The sequence below is a fragment of the Eretmochelys imbricata genome, chromosome 19 (assembly GCF_965152235.1).
Source record: "Eretmochelys imbricata isolate rEreImb1 chromosome 19, rEreImb1.hap1, whole genome shotgun sequence".
NCBI classification, from domain to species: domain Eukaryota; kingdom Metazoa; phylum Chordata; order Testudines; family Cheloniidae; genus Eretmochelys; species Eretmochelys imbricata.
The window spans coordinates 9,842,888-9,859,233 of NC_135590.1; the positions used below are offsets into that span (position 1 = coordinate 9,842,888).

The 16,346-nt window shown below is 58.7% G+C and overlaps 1 protein-coding gene across 1 annotated transcript; it reads right to left on the reverse strand.

The window, feature by feature from the left end:
* Positions 1-11,309, reverse strand: ZNF683 (zinc finger protein 683). The gene is made up of 6 exons (XM_077837656.1): positions 11,139-11,309; positions 7,274-7,393; positions 4,504-4,744; positions 2,131-3,134; positions 989-1,117; positions 1-513 (listed from the first exon to the last, which is right to left on the reverse strand). Exons 1-6 carry the CDS (start codon positions 11,307-11,309, stop codon positions 1-3), a joined length of 2,178 nt encoding a protein of 725 aa, XP_077693782.1.
* Between the last annotated feature and the right edge of the window lie 5,037 nt (positions 11,310-16,346).

Below are 16,346 nucleotides of genomic sequence, written 5' to 3' on the forward strand. Positions count from 1 at the left end.
TCAGGCCGGCTGCAACGGGAAGTCTTCCTGCTTGACGGAGACACTGCAGTGGGGCAGGGGCAGGAGCGGCAGCTGTTTGCGGAGGCCCGGCGAGCAGGGGCCCTTGTCCCTGGGGGGCTGCCCAGGCCTGCCGGTCTCCATCTCCCTGCGGGTGAGATCCTCCAGGGGCCCGGGAGCCCCTTCCCCCTGCAAGCGCTCGGCGTCCAGGCTGAAGTCGAGGCGGCCGATCAGGGCGTCGAAGCGGCCGAGCTGGGCGGGGGGGCCGGCCGCGCCGGGGGCCAGCGGGCAGCAGCCGCGGCGGTGCAGCGCCAGGCCGAAGGGGCGGGTGTAGGCCTCGGGGCAGCCGGGGCAGCGGTGTGGGCGCTCACGCGCGTGCAGCCGCTTGTGCAGCTTGAGGTGGGCGTGCTGGGTGAAGCGGCCCTGGCACCGGTGGCACCGGTAGGGCCGCTCGCCCGAGTGCAGCCGCAGGTGGGTCTTGAGGTTGCTGGTGCTGCTGAAGCGCTTGTGGCAGACCTGCGTAGGGGTGGACGCGTCTCAGACCCGCAGCTGGCCCCCCGGCTCAGCCCCCCTCCCCACCCCGGCCTGCCCCTGGGCCTGCGGCGAGGATCAGCCTCGCGGGGGGCGACTCCAGGCCCGTCCGTGGAGCTGGGCTCACTCAGCCCAGGGCAGAATTTGGTCCTGTGCCTGCTCAGGGCCCTCCTGTCCCTGTGCCTTGGGCTCAGTGTCCAGCTGATTCCTCGTCCCCCCGGCAACCGTTATCCACCCTCCCGCTGCCCAGCAACCGAGGCCCCGCTGGGTCTCTGCCCCCCATATTGATGCCATTGCCCCGCCTTCAACACCATTCCAACAGGCTGCCCAATGGACAGTGCCCCACACTCTCAGACCTCAGAGTCAACCGCCCCCACGCCGGCATGGGCTCAGACGGGCCCTGAGGCCCCTTTCCCAGCACCGCAGCCTTTAGCAGGGGGAAGGAGGGAGCGTCACCTACCAGGCATTTGTGAGGTTTCTCGCCCGTATGCACCAGGTGGTGCTTCTGCAGGTGAGCCAGCTGCGTGAAACATTTCTTGCAGATGTGGCACTGGAAGGGTCTCTCGCCACTGTGCACCCGCAGATGGACCTGCAGGGAGCACAGGGGGTGGGGCAGGGTGGGGAAAGAAAGAAAGAAAGAAAGAAAGATGGGAAAGTGCAGGAGTAAGAGCATGGTCGGAGGTCAGGGGTTTGAGAAAAGCGAGGAATTGAGGGAGAGAAGCGAGAGACATTTCCATTAGGCGATGGAGCCTCTTGCTCCGAGAGGCGATTGTCCCTCTGAGTTGGGCTCTCCTCATCTGAGGGATGGATGAGCAGGGATAATGGGGGAGCCTGCATGTCTCTTGCTGGCCAGGATGGGGGCCCTCTCCTGGGCTGGCTCTTCCCTCCTGCCTGGAACCTTTGGGGCTAGACGGGGAACATCCTGGCTTTCCCCATCTGGGCTGTGCTGTGCTAATGAGAGAGAGAGGCTGGGAAAATCCTCCTGCAATGTGATCCATGTGCTGGATCCAGGACAGGGGACATGCCCCAAGCTGCTGAGATAACACAGAGGAAGAGCAAAGACGTCTGAGGGGACTCTAGTGATGTCCTCCCAGATCCCACCCCTGATCAGCTTGCGACCAAAGCCCACCCACGAAGCACAATCCCGGGTAGCCCAGTGTCCGGCTATTAACATAATGGAACATCTTCAGCCATAATGATTTGTGACTGGGAGACCTAGGAGGTGGGTGAGACGTGACTCTGAAGGCTGCTGAGAAGGATGGAGACTGACTGATTAAGGAAGAGGCACAGGAGGGTATTTACCAAATGAGGAGATACTTTTCATCCATAGTGCTCAAAGCAGAGGTGAGTCGGTATCATTATACCCATTTGACAGATGGAGAAAACTGAGGCACAGAGCAGGGACATGACTGGCCCAAGGTCGCACAGTGGGTAGAGTCAGGAATACAACCTGGGTCTCCAGACTCTCAGCCCAGTGCCCTAGCCACTAGACCATGCTGCCTCTGAAGAAGCTAGCAGGACCACACTGATGTGGGCTGGGAGGGGCAAGGCTGCTGCTGATGGAGGAAGGTGAGAGACTGGCCCAAGGTGGCTTTTTGGTACCTTGAGGTTGGAGAGCTGCCCGAAGCTCTTGGCGCAGATGTTGCACTCGTATTTGATCTTGCCGTTCTGCTTCTTCAGAGGGTAGGGCACGGGCATGGTACCCAAGCGGCCGGATGGCGGGCAGAACTTTGGCATGCTGAGATTGATGGCCTCCAGTGAGTGGGCAAGCAGGGAGGTAGGTTTCTGTTGCTGAACTTCAGAGGTATATGAGGTGCCCCCGGCAGGGGACAAATACTGCTTTGGTCCATTGTCCAAGCCTGGAAAGGAGAAAGCCCCGCTTTGGAGGGCGATTAAAACATCCTGTGGCTTCCGGAGCTCGTGGGCTTCCTGTTTTTCATGAGGCAAGACAGTTGCGTAGAGGCCTGGGTATGGAGATGTCCCATCTCCCCGGGCATGGGCGTAGACCTGCGAATCCTGCGACAGCAACCCCAAGGGAGGGACTTCCCCGGCCCTGCTCAGGGGCAGCGCTGGCAGGAAAGGCATGGCTTGCGGGGGCAGCACAAACCGAGGGGAGTGGGCAGGGATGGTGCCGCAGGCGTGAAGATACGGCTGGGGCAGGTGGCCCGTCGGCAGATACAGGGGGCAGGAGGGGTAGAGGCTGCGAAGGCAGCCCTGCAGCTCCTTGCACAGCGAGGTAGTTGGGCCGTACGGGCAGAAGCCGAGGACTGCCTGGTTCCTGGGGCTTGCGGCTCTTTGGCTGGGCTTCTCGGGTGCCCCTTCCTTGCTAGGGGCACTGGGGAAAGGGCTATGCCCCAGGGGCCACGGCTTGACTTCCTGGGGGAGCTGCCCGCTCAGCACCGCGGGTCGGCATCCTGCTGGGCTCGGCAGCACACCCCTGTCCAGCGCTTCCACGTCAACGCTCTCATCTTCATCGCCCTCTTCCGCCTCCTTGCTCTGTGAGTGCTTCGCTGTGGGGTTTGGGTTGGCGGCAGAGCCCCCCTGTGGTGGCTGAGGCCTCGGCGTGGCGGGGGCCTCTGCGGTGGATTTCCAGAGACCATCGTGCTCTGGAGAGAAAGAAGCAAGCACACGTGTTACCACGCACGTTCCGGGTCCCGGCTTTGCCAGGAAGTGTCATTGGCAGGGTAATCCCACCCCCACCCCACCCCGGGTGTTCCATCCAGGCACTGTGAGTGACTAGTGATTCACCTGGCTGTTTATTCATATCCTGTCCTAGGCTCCCATCCCAGGCTCCAAGCACCTAAGACACGTTAAATGCAGACAAGCCCGCAGGGCCCTGCAGCCAGGCCTGCCGTATAGTAGACAGAACACAGGTCCTGTTCTCAGGTGGTTGTGTCCATCTGGTGGAAATCCCATCATCACCAAGGGTGATCTCGCAAGACCCTGGGTTGTGGGTGAGATTTCCACCCTCGTGGGACCAGCTGCACCCCCGCGCCTTTCACCAGCGCTAAATTCACTTTTCGGGACAGCTCCTCATCTGGCCTGGAGCGAGGCTGATGACTAGAGATGCACAGAGATTACTAGATTACTAGATTTCAGAGTAACAGCCGTGTTAGTCTGTATTCGCAAAAAGAAAAGGAGTACTTGTGGCACCTTAGAGACTAGCCAATTTATTTGAGCATAAGCTTTCGTGAGCTACAGCTCACTTGCATCCAATGAAGCTGTAGCTCACGAAAGCTTATGCTCAAATAAATTGGTTAGTCTCTAAGGTGCCACAAGTCCTCCTTTTCTAGATTACTAGAGATGGACAGGTCAGTTTGCGTGAAATAAGGATTGAACTGGCCCAGACTCAGGCTGAACCATGAACCCCAATTGGAAGATCCACGTCAGTTCAGCGAAGGTTGTCCGTTTCCCTGGAAGCAGCTGTGCTCACGCACGGAGAGGAAAGCCGGGCTGGGAGCCTGTGCCCTTCAATCTGGCCTGCTCCCCTGCCTCAGAGCCACTCCATCACCTGGGGGACCAGACCTGCCCCTACTCCCTGCCACTTTGCAGGAAACTCACCTGCACTTGATGTCCCTCCCCTATTTCACGGGGGATCAGCTGGCACCTGGAGCTCACCTCCACAGCCACCCACACTCAAGGCTCAGGGTTGGGCTGGCACCCAGTCACTGCCCCAGTGAGCTGCTGCTTCTGGGGACGGGCCAGGCAGCCTGTGATCAGCTGAGCTCCAGAGCAGAGTATCCGCGATCCATGGGCCTGGCTCAACTGGCAGGCGTTCTGTGCAAACCCAGACACGTGCAGGATGGCAGACACACGTGCACAAGCCCACATGCCACCCCCTCCTTCGGGGCACAGCCCCCTGGCATGACTCCCCCTCTCCCCCCATTACAGCCAGACTCTCTCTGGGTCCGCTGTAACATCTCAGACACGGAGGCACGCCAGCCACCCTCAGACCCCGCCCCAGACGCTCCTCACCGAGCTCCCCCGGCAGTGGGCACTGCAAGCACTCAGCAAACTCGTGGCTGTACCACACCAGGAGCTCGGCCCCCGTCACGATGGGCTTCAGGGTGTAGAAGTAAATCTCCAGGCCGTTCTGGCAGGCCACCAGGTTCTGGGCCGGGGCGTCAGGGGTGGGGTTGACGTAGCGCATCCAGTTACTGCGGCGTGGGTCATGGGCGTCGATGAAATGGTGAAGCTCGCCCCACGGGGCGTAAATCTGTAGGAGGCAGAAGGGAAGAGACAGTCTGGTTAGCCACAGAGCTGGGGGCGCTTAGCGAAACGAGCATCCCCTGCCGGTGCATCTGGCAGGAGGTTTACGCTGCCTCTGGGGCCTCCAGGGTTGTGCCCACTAGGTTGGTCACTGATGGTGATGGGTACTTGGTCACCCAGTTTTGTTATCCCCCTTTAACAGACACGGGATGCTGAGGTAGAGAGGAGGGAAGTGACTTGCCCCGTGTCGGGTCCGCATGGAAGAGAACCCAGGAGTCCTGGCTCTCAGCTGCAAGTTGAGTCCACCGGAGCGAGCTCTCTCCCAGAGTCAGGAATAGAACCCAGGAGTCCGGACTCTCCCCATCCACGAGTTCCATGCACCGGCACACAGCTGTTCCTTTCGCTTTCACAAAGCCAACCGCTCCCTGCCAGGGGTCAGCCCCAGAGGCAATGTTACCCTCCGCCCAAATGGGTCCAGCTCAAAAGGGCTGGAAGAACCAATGTTCTGAGCACCTCAGCCAGGGAGCGTCTGCGCCGTGAGCAGCTGCTGAGAGCGACGAGGTCCCAAGTACATGCGACACTTACAGCCCGCCTGTGATCTCTCTCTCTCTGCCTGTCGCACTCACCCTGTGGGGTTCTCATGAGTCACTACCAGAGCACTGGGTACAGGAGGAGCTTTATCCCAGCCCCTGCTGACATCACCCCACGCGGGGAGAGTTTTGGTTTCAAACTCAGCAGCCGCGACCTTCGCCTCTGCGGTGTTTTTTGGCACCTGACTTGGTTCTGCCTCCCGGCAGGAGGAACTGGACAGGGGCCCAGAAAGGGCTGGTCCGTTCCCCTTGTCGCTCCGGGAGGCAAACAGCTCAGAGCCGCCCGGTGCTTTGAAGAGCAGGAAGAGCTGACAAAGGCCGGAGGGCTAAACACTGGCTGGCGAGCAGCCATGGGATTATTTCCTTTTAAGAAACAAGAAAAATGAACCAAAGCAAAAAAAAAAAAGAAAAAAAAAAGCCCCCAAACCAAAACACTCCCCAGCAAGCACTGGGGCATGCTGTCGGCCACCTGAAATTCCCAGCACAAATGGGGAATGCAGAAAGGGGCTTTCACTTGCAGTTTGACCAGCAGAAGTTCCCCTCCTCTCCCCCTTTCCTGGGCACGGGTTACTCTGTGTAAATAACCCAAGGCAGGGTTGTCTAATGGTGAGAGCACAGCACAGGGAGCAGGGGCGGGCCTCCCTTCCTGAGTTCTGTTGCTGTGCCTGCCAGAGTTGCCTCACTTTCTTGCTCCATGCCTCAGTTTCCCCATCTGTAAAGGAGGGGTAGCCATACTGAGCCACCTTGCACAGGGGTGAGAGACTTAATTCCCTGACGTATGTAAAGTGCTTCGGAGGAAGGTGCAATAAAAGAGCAAATGATCATTCCGAGTACGTCGCTACTGTGGGCCCAGGGCGTGACCGCAGGTCGGGCAGACATTCCCGAGCTCGCTTTAACCGAGCTAGCTCAGGGGCTGGAGCGGTGAAGCTACGGCAGCATGTACGTCAGCACAGGCTGGCCCCGCAAGCGACGACCCGGGGCTTGTACTGCCGCTGAAGCCCACCCGGCAGCGGCTCCACGCTCCGAAACCAGCGGTAGCCACATTAAAGCTAGCTCGGGTGTGGGGGCTGGAGCTGCAGACACATCCTTAACCGGCAGCCCCCGGGTGGACTCCAGGCCCTGGACAGGTGAGGGGCTCTGGTCAGGACACTCAGATGTGACGCATTCTCCCATTAGGACTCTCTCCCCAGCCACACCATCTGCCCATCAGCATGCTGGGGCATCGATACAGCACCCACTCGCGGAGACACTGCTTCTGGCAATGCCGTAGAGTCCCTGGACTCCTCCCTGGCAGCCATGAGGTCCCGTGCGACCCCAGCCACCCAAGCCCTATATGGCTACACGAGTGGAAGGCAGTGCCCCCAAAGGTCCGGCTATGGCGCTGGGGGACCAGACTGGGGATGGAGGCAGAGTGCTTTGGAGACAGCAAAACCTTCCCACAAGGAGATTCCCTGATTCAAGTGTCTTCCAAAGACTGCGCCAGAGGCCGGCCCATGCTGCGTCCAGCTCTGGGAAGATGCCAGTGACTGTCTCCCAGGTACTGGCACCCTGATGGCCTCGTGCCCTCTGAGCTCGCCTGCTGCCAGACAACCTGGTCAATGGGGCAGGTTGGGGCCAGTGGAGCTGAGCAGGGCTCGGGAGGAGCGGAGGGCCTGGCAGAAGCAGGTTGTCTCATAGTGCTGGTGACCCAAGCCTTCTAGGGAAGGTGCTGCTTGTCTCCGCCCCGGGCACCCTTGGTAGCTGGCTGTTAGAGCAGCCTTCCACCCCCGCAGGAAGCCGCCCGCTCTGGCTGGCTGCCAGGAGCAGAGATATGTCTGGGAGGAAGGCTGCACAGATAGCCCTGCGCAATGGGTGAAAGCCCTCGGGAGGGGACGGCCCCTGGGGCTGGGGAGAACACACCGATCCCGTCACCCTCCCAGCTGGCCTAGGAGGGAGCCGTTACTCACTCTCCAGAAGTGCTTCCTGTCTGCGTTCTTTGGCACGTTCTCTTTGGTGTAGACCTCCCCGACCAGCGGCCCGAAGCACGTGCCCGCCGGGATGTACTCTCGGCTCAGCACCGCCACCACCTGCAGGGGCACGAGCATGCAGTCAGCACCGGCCAGCCCTCCTCCCACGCCTGGGAACAGGCTCCAGGGAACATCCCAGCAGCCTCCTTGGATCCCGAATCTTGACAGCACTCCTGACACACACATATACCCCAAAACTACGCCCCCCCTGCACACACACACACAGCCATTCCCCTTCCCCCATGCCGTACGCCCCATGCACCCTCCCACCACTGCAGCCCAAGGCCCCCCGCCACCTCCCCGCTCCCCTGTAGCAGGCCTCGTTGTCACCGTCAATGCAACCCAGCTGGGGAGACCAGATTTTGGTGGCGGAGCAAACAGGTGATGGACAGCACTGTCTGTGGGATCAGTCTGGCGTTAATTAGCCCAGGCCCCTGACACGCTAATCCCTAAACGGGATTAGGCAGACCCTTCATTGAGGGGGAGAGCAGCACAGATAAACCGAGTTAGACTGTGAATGAAAGTTTTTCCGATTCCCATCAGAGTGTTAGGAACTGGCTCCTGCTGCCCCTTCCTGGGGCTGGAGCCTCTCAAAGAACCCCGGAGCCTCCCCAAAACACTCCAGCCTTGCTACACCCAGAGACACCTTCAGTCCTGCCACAAGGACAGACTCTGCACACGGAGCAGCGTGTCTCTTCCAGCAGACCCAGAGACGGGCCTGGGCTGGAACACGCCGGGTCTGGCCTCCCCCTGGCCCAAAGGCTGGTGACCTGCAGGGCTGGATGCAAACTCTGCCGGTGCGAAGGGGCGAGGAGAAATTCCAGCTGCCCGCAGGCCCGCACTGCGAGGGGTTTGGACTGGGATCTGGCCGCTTCGCACCCTTCTCTGCCTCCTCCCACTGGGTGCGGGCAGGCGCTCCTGGCCTCAGCATCAGCCGCCAGCAAACGCAGCGTCCTTGCACGTGGAGCCTGCAAAGGCAGCTGGGGTGGGGAAAGCCGCCCCTCCACCCTAGCAAAGGGGCAGCGTGGGAGTCGAATCCCCTGCCTCTGCCGCACCCTCCCTCTCGCTCATCCCTGCCTGGCACCCCGCTCCTCAGCCCTGTTCCCTCCGCCGTCTCCTGGGCTGCCCTTGGGTGCACAGAACTGGGGGGATTTCCTCTACGCTGGAGGGAAATTGTACAGGAGGGAAGTGCGTCTTCTGCTCTGCTTCCCCATCCCCCATCCCGCCCCTTCCTCCTCCTCCTCCTCCTCCCGATCCTGCAGGACTCTGTCCCTCCCCCCCTCCCCCCGCAACCCTCCCAACACACAAGAGCTGGGAAGGGGAGCAGGCATATGTGTTAATCAGAGCGCTCCCCTGGCAGGTTCCCAGCTGCGGGCCCACGGAGCAGGCTGAGCCGGCCGCGGGGCTGGAGGCAGGAGAGCAGTGGGGGCAGGCACGGGGTGGGGGACCAGCAGGGGTCTGGCTAATATCTTACCCCCGCTTGTCACCGTGGCTCATTGCCCCTTCTTTCCCTACCCACCCCTCAGCTCCCTCCCCCTCCCGCCACGTGCTCTCTGCACAATGGGACGGCCAAGCTGGGTCAGGCACCTCCATTTAGCTGGGCAGCCAGCAGCGCCCACGGCCCATGTGGGCTTTGCTCATCTGCACAGGGTGAGCACGGCTGCAAGGAGGGAGGGGCACCTGCCCAGGCAGGAGGGAGGGTCCCAGAAGAGGCTGATGCTGGGCCTGCCCCAGTTCACTCCAGGGTAATTTTGCCCTTGACTGGATTGGGACCAAGTTGCGTGAGGCTCCCCTCGGCTTGGCTTGGCATGCCCAGGGCTATCACCAGGTGGCAGAGGAACTCCGGCCCAGGGGAGTGGCCCACCAGAACCTCTCCCAGCCAGGCACATCAATGCACCTCCTGTTCCAGCTGCGACAGCAAGTCTGGTGTAATACACCCGGGCCTTTCTCCCGCGGGAGGCACAGGAAAACCCCAGCCTTTCCTTGCTCGGATCCCCGTGCCAGGCAGGGTTAGCTCACCCCTTCCACCCGGGACAGCCTGACACCGCAGGAAAACCCCAGCCTGACCCAGCTGCTGGGAATGTCCCTGCTCCCTCGCTTCTACTTCCTTTGCTTGTTGCCCTTCCCAGCCCCTCTGAACGCCTCGCTCCCCCCTCGACTCACCGTTCCTCCTCTGCATTTCCTTCCTTCCCAACAGCAGCCCCCGCCCCGCCACTGCCCCCTCACACACACTCACATTTCCTGCTGGTAGATGGGGCTAGAAAGCATCCCCTCTACGGGAGGGTGGAAAGCTTGGCACGGTGCGGGGAGCGGGAATCCCAGCGAAGGGTTTGCTCTGTGCTCACCCCCACCCCCGCCCCAAGAGCAGCCACCCAGCCCATGTTCCCACCTGCACACAAGTCAGGAGAAGCCCCTCCCCACCCCCAGCCCCTACTCTGGCTGTCCCTAGCTCTGGGCGTGGCCTAGCCACTGGGCTGGAGCTCGGCACCTGGAAATCTGCCACCTCCGGCTCCCTCGGAATGGCAGCAGGGTCTAGTGCTCACACCCTGGGGGCGGGGGATGCAATCAGGGCGCCCCTGGTTTGCTAGCTGCCAGGGCCTCCACTTGCCCCTGGGCCTTTGTGGGGACAGAGAAAGACAAGGTGGCAAGTTCTCAGGGCACTCCCTGGGTGAAGGCAGAGGGTTAACGCTGAGAGTCAGAGCCAGGGAGCCTGTGAGACATCACCAGGCCGCCCACCGCCATGGCATGCCACCCCACCACGACGTGTGGTACACAGCCAGCGGCGACAGGCCTAGGGCTCTGGGCACAGGCCGCGGCCAGGCAGGGCTCCCTGTCAGAAGGGAATGTGCCCTCCACCCTCACTCCACCAGCTGGGCACCTGCCCCGACAAGGCCAGGCTGCAGGGAGGAGAGGGCTGGGAGGGAGGGGAAGGTTAATGCCTTCGTGGCTGCGTGTCTCGCTCTCCTGCTTTGATGGGAGGAAGCCGAGCCCAGAGGCTGTCACTTGGTGAATACCACAGGCAGATACAGCCCTCGCGGGGCCTGCCTGGGAGCTTCCTCCCTTGCAGTCACACCCTGGAGGCTCAGGCTCCTTTGGCTGTCACCGCACCCGCCCAGCCCCGGCTGCTTTCATTTCACCCCGCAGGAAGCAGCAAGACGTGAACGCCGGCCCCGTCTGTGTGCAGGCCTGCCGGTGTGCCCCCGCTGATGGTGTGCGATAAGCACGAGTGGCAGGTTGCAAGTGAGGAGCATGTTCGATCCCGCCCGCTGGTGACTGTCGTCTGTCGGTGTGAGGTGTGCACACAGGTACGTGCGTGCGTGTGAGCATGAGCACAGGGGTGTACACATGTGTCTGCACGTTAGCATGTGCGCATATTAGTATGTTCACATGCACGTATGTGAGCACGAGCAGGTGTGTTTGCACGGTCGCAGGTTCACTAACAGATCCACGTGTACATTCACGGGGGGGGGGTGCGTATGTATGTGAGAATGTGCACAAGTGTCTTGCACGTCCCTCGGCCCACGCCGCTTCCAGCAGCTCCCATTGGCCTGAACCGCGGCCATTGGGAGCCGCGATCCGCCGAACCTGCGGACACGGCAGGTAAACAAACTGGCCTGGCCCGCCAGGGGCTTTCCCCGCACGAGTGGGGGAACAAGTTTAGGAACCACTGGCCCAGAGCAATGGTCTGACGCCCCCTCCCTGGGGTTGGTGAGGGGGCACCTCAAAGCCCCTCCTTTTGTCCCATTGCCTCTTGCCTTGGCCAGGGCTCCCAGGAAAAGCCAAGCGCTTGGTGTCTGCAACTCACCTTGTGGCTGCTGGTGCGCCGGAAGGCCAAGTTTCGGGGTAAGGAGGCTTGTGCGCGAGGGAAGTCAGGGCGCGTGAGCATTTCGCACGGCTGGTCCTTCACGATGTAGGTGCATCGTTCCTGGAAATCTGCCTCCCGCCAGTGCAGCATGGCTCGGCGCTCCCCCTTCATCGCCGCTCGCTCGCTTCCCTCTCAGTCTGGCCGCAGCATGGGGGAGCCTGGCACAAGGAGGACAAGAGCAAACTGCTCACTCACAGCACCTGGCACAGGGGCTGGGGCCATGCAGTAACTGGCAGGGGGGGGTCACTGTCCCTGGGGGCTCGGATCAGACTCATCAGGAAGCTAGACAGGGAGCTCACACGTCACACCCTACATCTGGACCCGAATGCAAAAAGCCGGAATCTCTGGGTGTAAATCAGGAGTAACTCCCCTGACAGCAAAGGAGATACACGGGTGTAAATCTAGTGGAGGTCAGATCAGAATCAAGTTCTCCATCCAAATTACACACTTAACCAGCCTAACCTGCCAGTGACCCAGTCATCTCCAAGGAACCAAGCTCAGGGATCCCCAGGGACCACACAGGGGTCTGCGATGGAGAGGCTGCTGGGCTATGCAGGATCCTCACTCACTGCTAAATTAACCGGGGTGGGACTGTTGCTACTGGATGGGTCTTTGTGGCTCAGGCCAAGTGTGGTCGCTTAAGGGCAGATGCAGCCGAAGGGAACCAGCTCAGTGATCTATGGTAACATAGGATGGATTTTTCCACCTCCAACATCCCTGCCCCTAAGGAGCTCTACACCCCTGTGTGTTCGCTTCTTTTTAGATCTTCCCCTTTACTCCTAGGGCCGATGGTCACAAAGGAAACACTAACTGAGATCTCCAGCCAGGGGCTCGTTAGTGCCAGCTAGGGGCAGTCTGCAGTAGTCGCTGGAACTTAAAGCAGATCTGCCCAGGAAGGGCAGTTTGTGCTGTGCAGCATACGGTGACCAGACAGCAAATGTGAAAAATCGGGACAGGGGGTGGGGGGTAATAGGAGCCTATATAAGAAAAAGACCCCAAAATCAGGACTGTCCCTATAAATTTGGGACATCTGGTCACCCTAGTGCAGCAGGAAGAAAACACAAAAGACCTGATCCCACTCTGAGCTGGCAGACTTTTTCCAGCCCCTCTGCGCTCTTTTTCCCCCGGGGGTATGACTGCATAGGCAACGGAGAATCAGGCCCAAAGAATCTGCAACTGCAGTTCCAGGACTTGGGCACAGTCCATCATCCATCCCTCTCTCTACCCCGTGTCCATCCCTGGAGACAAATTTGCTTGGACTGATGCTTTTGTCCCCTGCACTGTCACAAGTCTTGGCCTAAAAAGGTTGCAAAGGACACTTGAAAGTACCCCAGTGCCAGCGGGTCACTGACCCACCAGGAGGTCTCACAGCTGACGGCCTGCATGTCTAACACACAACGTGACAGGCAGACACTGGGCAGGAGCATTAGCCCCCAGGACTAGGGGGTCTGAAAACAGAAGCAGTGGCAGGGAGCACCAATGACAGGTTAACCACCGATGGGTACAGAACCCGTCCCGGGGTCGGCATGACACAGCTGCCATGTCTGCTTTTCTAGCTGTCCAGCTTACACCAAGCACGCGGAACATCGTCAGTTCTGCACTGGGCAAATTAAAAAAAAAAATTTTTTTTCAAAAAAGGGAGCGGGGCCAGAGGAGTGGAGTCTCTGACAGGGCAGGAGGGAGGGGGAGTATTTTCTCATAAAAATGAACTCCTCAGATCCATCCCTCCAGCCAGGGCAGGACTGGTCCATACAGTGAATTTTCTTCTGCTGTATCCAGTCTGGTTATAATTGTCTGCAGCTCTGGGGCTTCCCTGCTTCCCTTGGGCGGCTATTCCACACGCTATCGGGAAGTCCTGTCTGACAGTCCACCTCAATTCTCCCAGTTATACCTCCTTGTTCTCCGGGCTCAGATCCGAGACGGTGATTGTCTCTCACGTCATGCACATGCAAGGGCCAGGTTTAGGCACCAAAAGAAGGCCCACTGAGGCTGGGCTCTTCTGAAAATCCGGCCCAGGCATCAGTGTTGGGAACTTGGAACTAGCTCTGCGCTTTCCAGGCGATCTATCCTCTTGCCAGGCCTTTGAAATAACCCCAGGGGGAAATAAAACTGATTTCATTATTTTGGAGTGAGTTTGGGAGTGGACGCTCTTATTGCAGGTAAAAGCATCTCACGTCAATTCAGGCAATGCCAAGTGACAAACTGCATTAGACTAGGTCAACCTGGGCCCCTTCTAGGCCAAAATAAGCGTGTCCAAACTTGCTGTACCAAGCTAAGTGGAGTACTCAGAATAAGGGGCAGATGGGGAAAATTCCTAAGGAAAGTTGCTCCGAAACAGCCAGATCAGTGTCGATCCACACCTTTGGGGCAAGCCCATTGTCTCTAACAGATCCTGGGGCTGCCAAAGTCAATTGATTGTAACCAGGAGCAGAACTGAGCCTTTAGCTCGTTTAATCTTTCCAGATAAATTAACCCCTCCTCCCCCTTTGTCATTTTTGTGCCTCTTCTCCGAAGCTGGTTCATTTTACCAGCCTCTTTCCTATCCCAATGTGCCCGGAGCTGGATGTGGAATCCTAGCTGTGCTCTTACAATGATCCCAAATCTTTGTCCCCGGCAGGATCCCAGGGCATTAGGGAGTGGGGATGGGGCTAGCTGGGTCTCCTTTCACCCTGTGGAAGAAAACTCAGTCTTCACTCTTAGGTTGTTTGCAACAAGTCAGAGACAATTTTACTTTCTGGCAATTGCAAGAAGGAAGGCAACAGTTTTGGACAGGGTGTCTGTCCTTATGCAAATCTTCAAAATACAAAACAATATACAGCAAAATTTTTACCTTTTCAGTAAACAAAGCTGTGCCTTGTTTATACATTTTTCTTTCTGATATCTTATTTGTTTTCAGCATTTCCTGCTAACAATTACATTCCATTGTTATCTCAAAGCAAGGTTAAAAAACAGCTTTGCTTGCAGTTTCCCATACACTTCACCAGTCCTGTCTCTACAAATCTCGCTTTATTATGGTTCTGTGTTAGCCTGACTGTTGCTCTGTCTCTAACAAACTAAGAGGGCTGCCCTCAAAGCCTCTTTTTGCCTCTTCCTACTTCCACAATTTGGTGCCGTGACGCGGATGGCAACGCCTGCTGAGACAGCGGTGGCTGCTGCGGACCGTTCCCCTTCCAACCCCATGGCGCCACAATAGAGGTAAGAGACCTTTTGAAATCTGTATTGGGGTATCGGAGGAGGACTGCTCGTGTTGCCATCTGTCCCTTTGGGCTTACGCCATCCCACTTGTTGACTGTGCGGCATGATCAGATGCAGAGTGGTACTGGGGACTTAGTTTGCCACCCCCGATAAGGTTCCTGTGCAGCATGATCAGATGCAGAGCGGTACTGGGGACTTAATCCCTTTCAATGTGCACTCTCTCCTCCTTGCAATTGCTTGAGAATAAAGACTGTCTCTGACTTGCTGCAGCCAACCTAAGAGGGAAGGCTGCGTTTCTTCCACAACGTGGCCGTCTTTGATGCACATACAGCTTTGCTAGCCTGGCCCTGACTTCCCCACCAGTGCCTGTGTCTCCCTGGGAACCCTCCACGCTGGCTGGCACGTGACCGAGTCCCTTTGACGGGAGGAGGTACAGTAGCCGGTTGGCATGCCTCAACAACTGAATCTCATAGAGGACAGCGGGCACTAGAGGGCTGCAGCCAAACAGACAGATGGGCAGCAAGAGCCCCCAGGAAATGCTGCTGAAAGTCGGGTTTAATTCATTTCTAAAACATGCCTGTCGCCAGCCTCGAGGTAGAGTCACAACAGGATTCATCTCTCAAACTGAGGTGGACTCACAGCCCAGAGTGCCCTCGTCCCTCCCCCATCCCCTTCCCAATCAGCCTCGCTGGGAGCACACCCTCAAGGAGCAAAGCGCCTCTGTCAGACCAAGAGGTCTGCCGAGCCAAGGGCACGCCTCCAAGCGTGTCCTGGCCCCGCACGCCAAGGACTGTCAGATCCAGCATCCCAGCAGATCCCAGCAGGAAGGCAGAGATAGGAACTCAGGACTTCGGTCCTGCTGCTCACTTGGCTGGGATGCCTGACTGCAGAGCTGGCTCCAAGTCTCAGACCCAGGCTGGAAAGTGGCACTTACCTGGGATCACCTCCTCCTCCACCCAGCACAGCTGCGGGCAGCCCTCGCCGACCTTGCCATGCCCCCCAGCCTCCTGCCTCAGAGGTCCTTCCCCATCTCTTTGGGCCCTGGCTGGTGCACTCTGCTCTCAGACCCCCAGCATTGGGGTGAGCAGCTCCTTCAGCAAGATCACAGACAGCAGCCCTCATTCTGACAACCTGCCTGTGGAACACAAGCTATCCCGGGGCGTCACGTGATGGGGATTACAGGGGATTAGCCAATAGCATGCAGGGAGATGGCCCTTCTTTCACCCCTGCCAAAAAAAGAGAGTCCAGATGGAGGATTTGGTAGCCCTCCTGTTAGGATGCAAAAAGTACCAGGAGGAGTCCCAAAAAGGGGGGGGCGCCGAGGTGGCCTTGACCTCTGCATGGACCAGTTTAGTGGATGGGGGCAGCAGGGGGAGGGGATCAGGAAAGATCCATGCTGAGGGGGCACCTGGCCTGCTCTGTGGGACCTCAGAGTTGGCCTTTCCTATCAATGAACTGGCTCCAAGCTGTGAAAGATGCAAGTCTTTTCCCAAGGCTGTAGCTACATCCACGAGGGTGAGTTTGTGAGTGTGAGGGAGGTCTTCACGAGTCCCCGTTATCATGGCAAAAGAGATTCCACCTGGCCGGATCTCCCCATAGATACCACACAACAGGGTCTCACACGGCTGCCATGGTGAAATGCTGGGGTTTATTAGGTTTCTTGGTTTGGTTGATTGATTGATTGAATTAGCCATCACTTTTCATGATCTCGGCTGGGTTCTGCAGTGAAATTTTCCAAAGTGCAACCCCGCAATATGACAATACCCAGCATGCATTCACCTCCATGGCAAGCTGAGTGCAGCGATCCAGGTACCCCAGCATGTGCAAGCCTCCCCAGCAATTCAGCTGCTGAGATCCAGCACTGGGCTACCCCGTATACAAACATCTCCCTAACAGTCTGAGTGCAGAGATCCAGGTAACCCAGTAGGCAAGCACCTCCATGACAAAGTGACC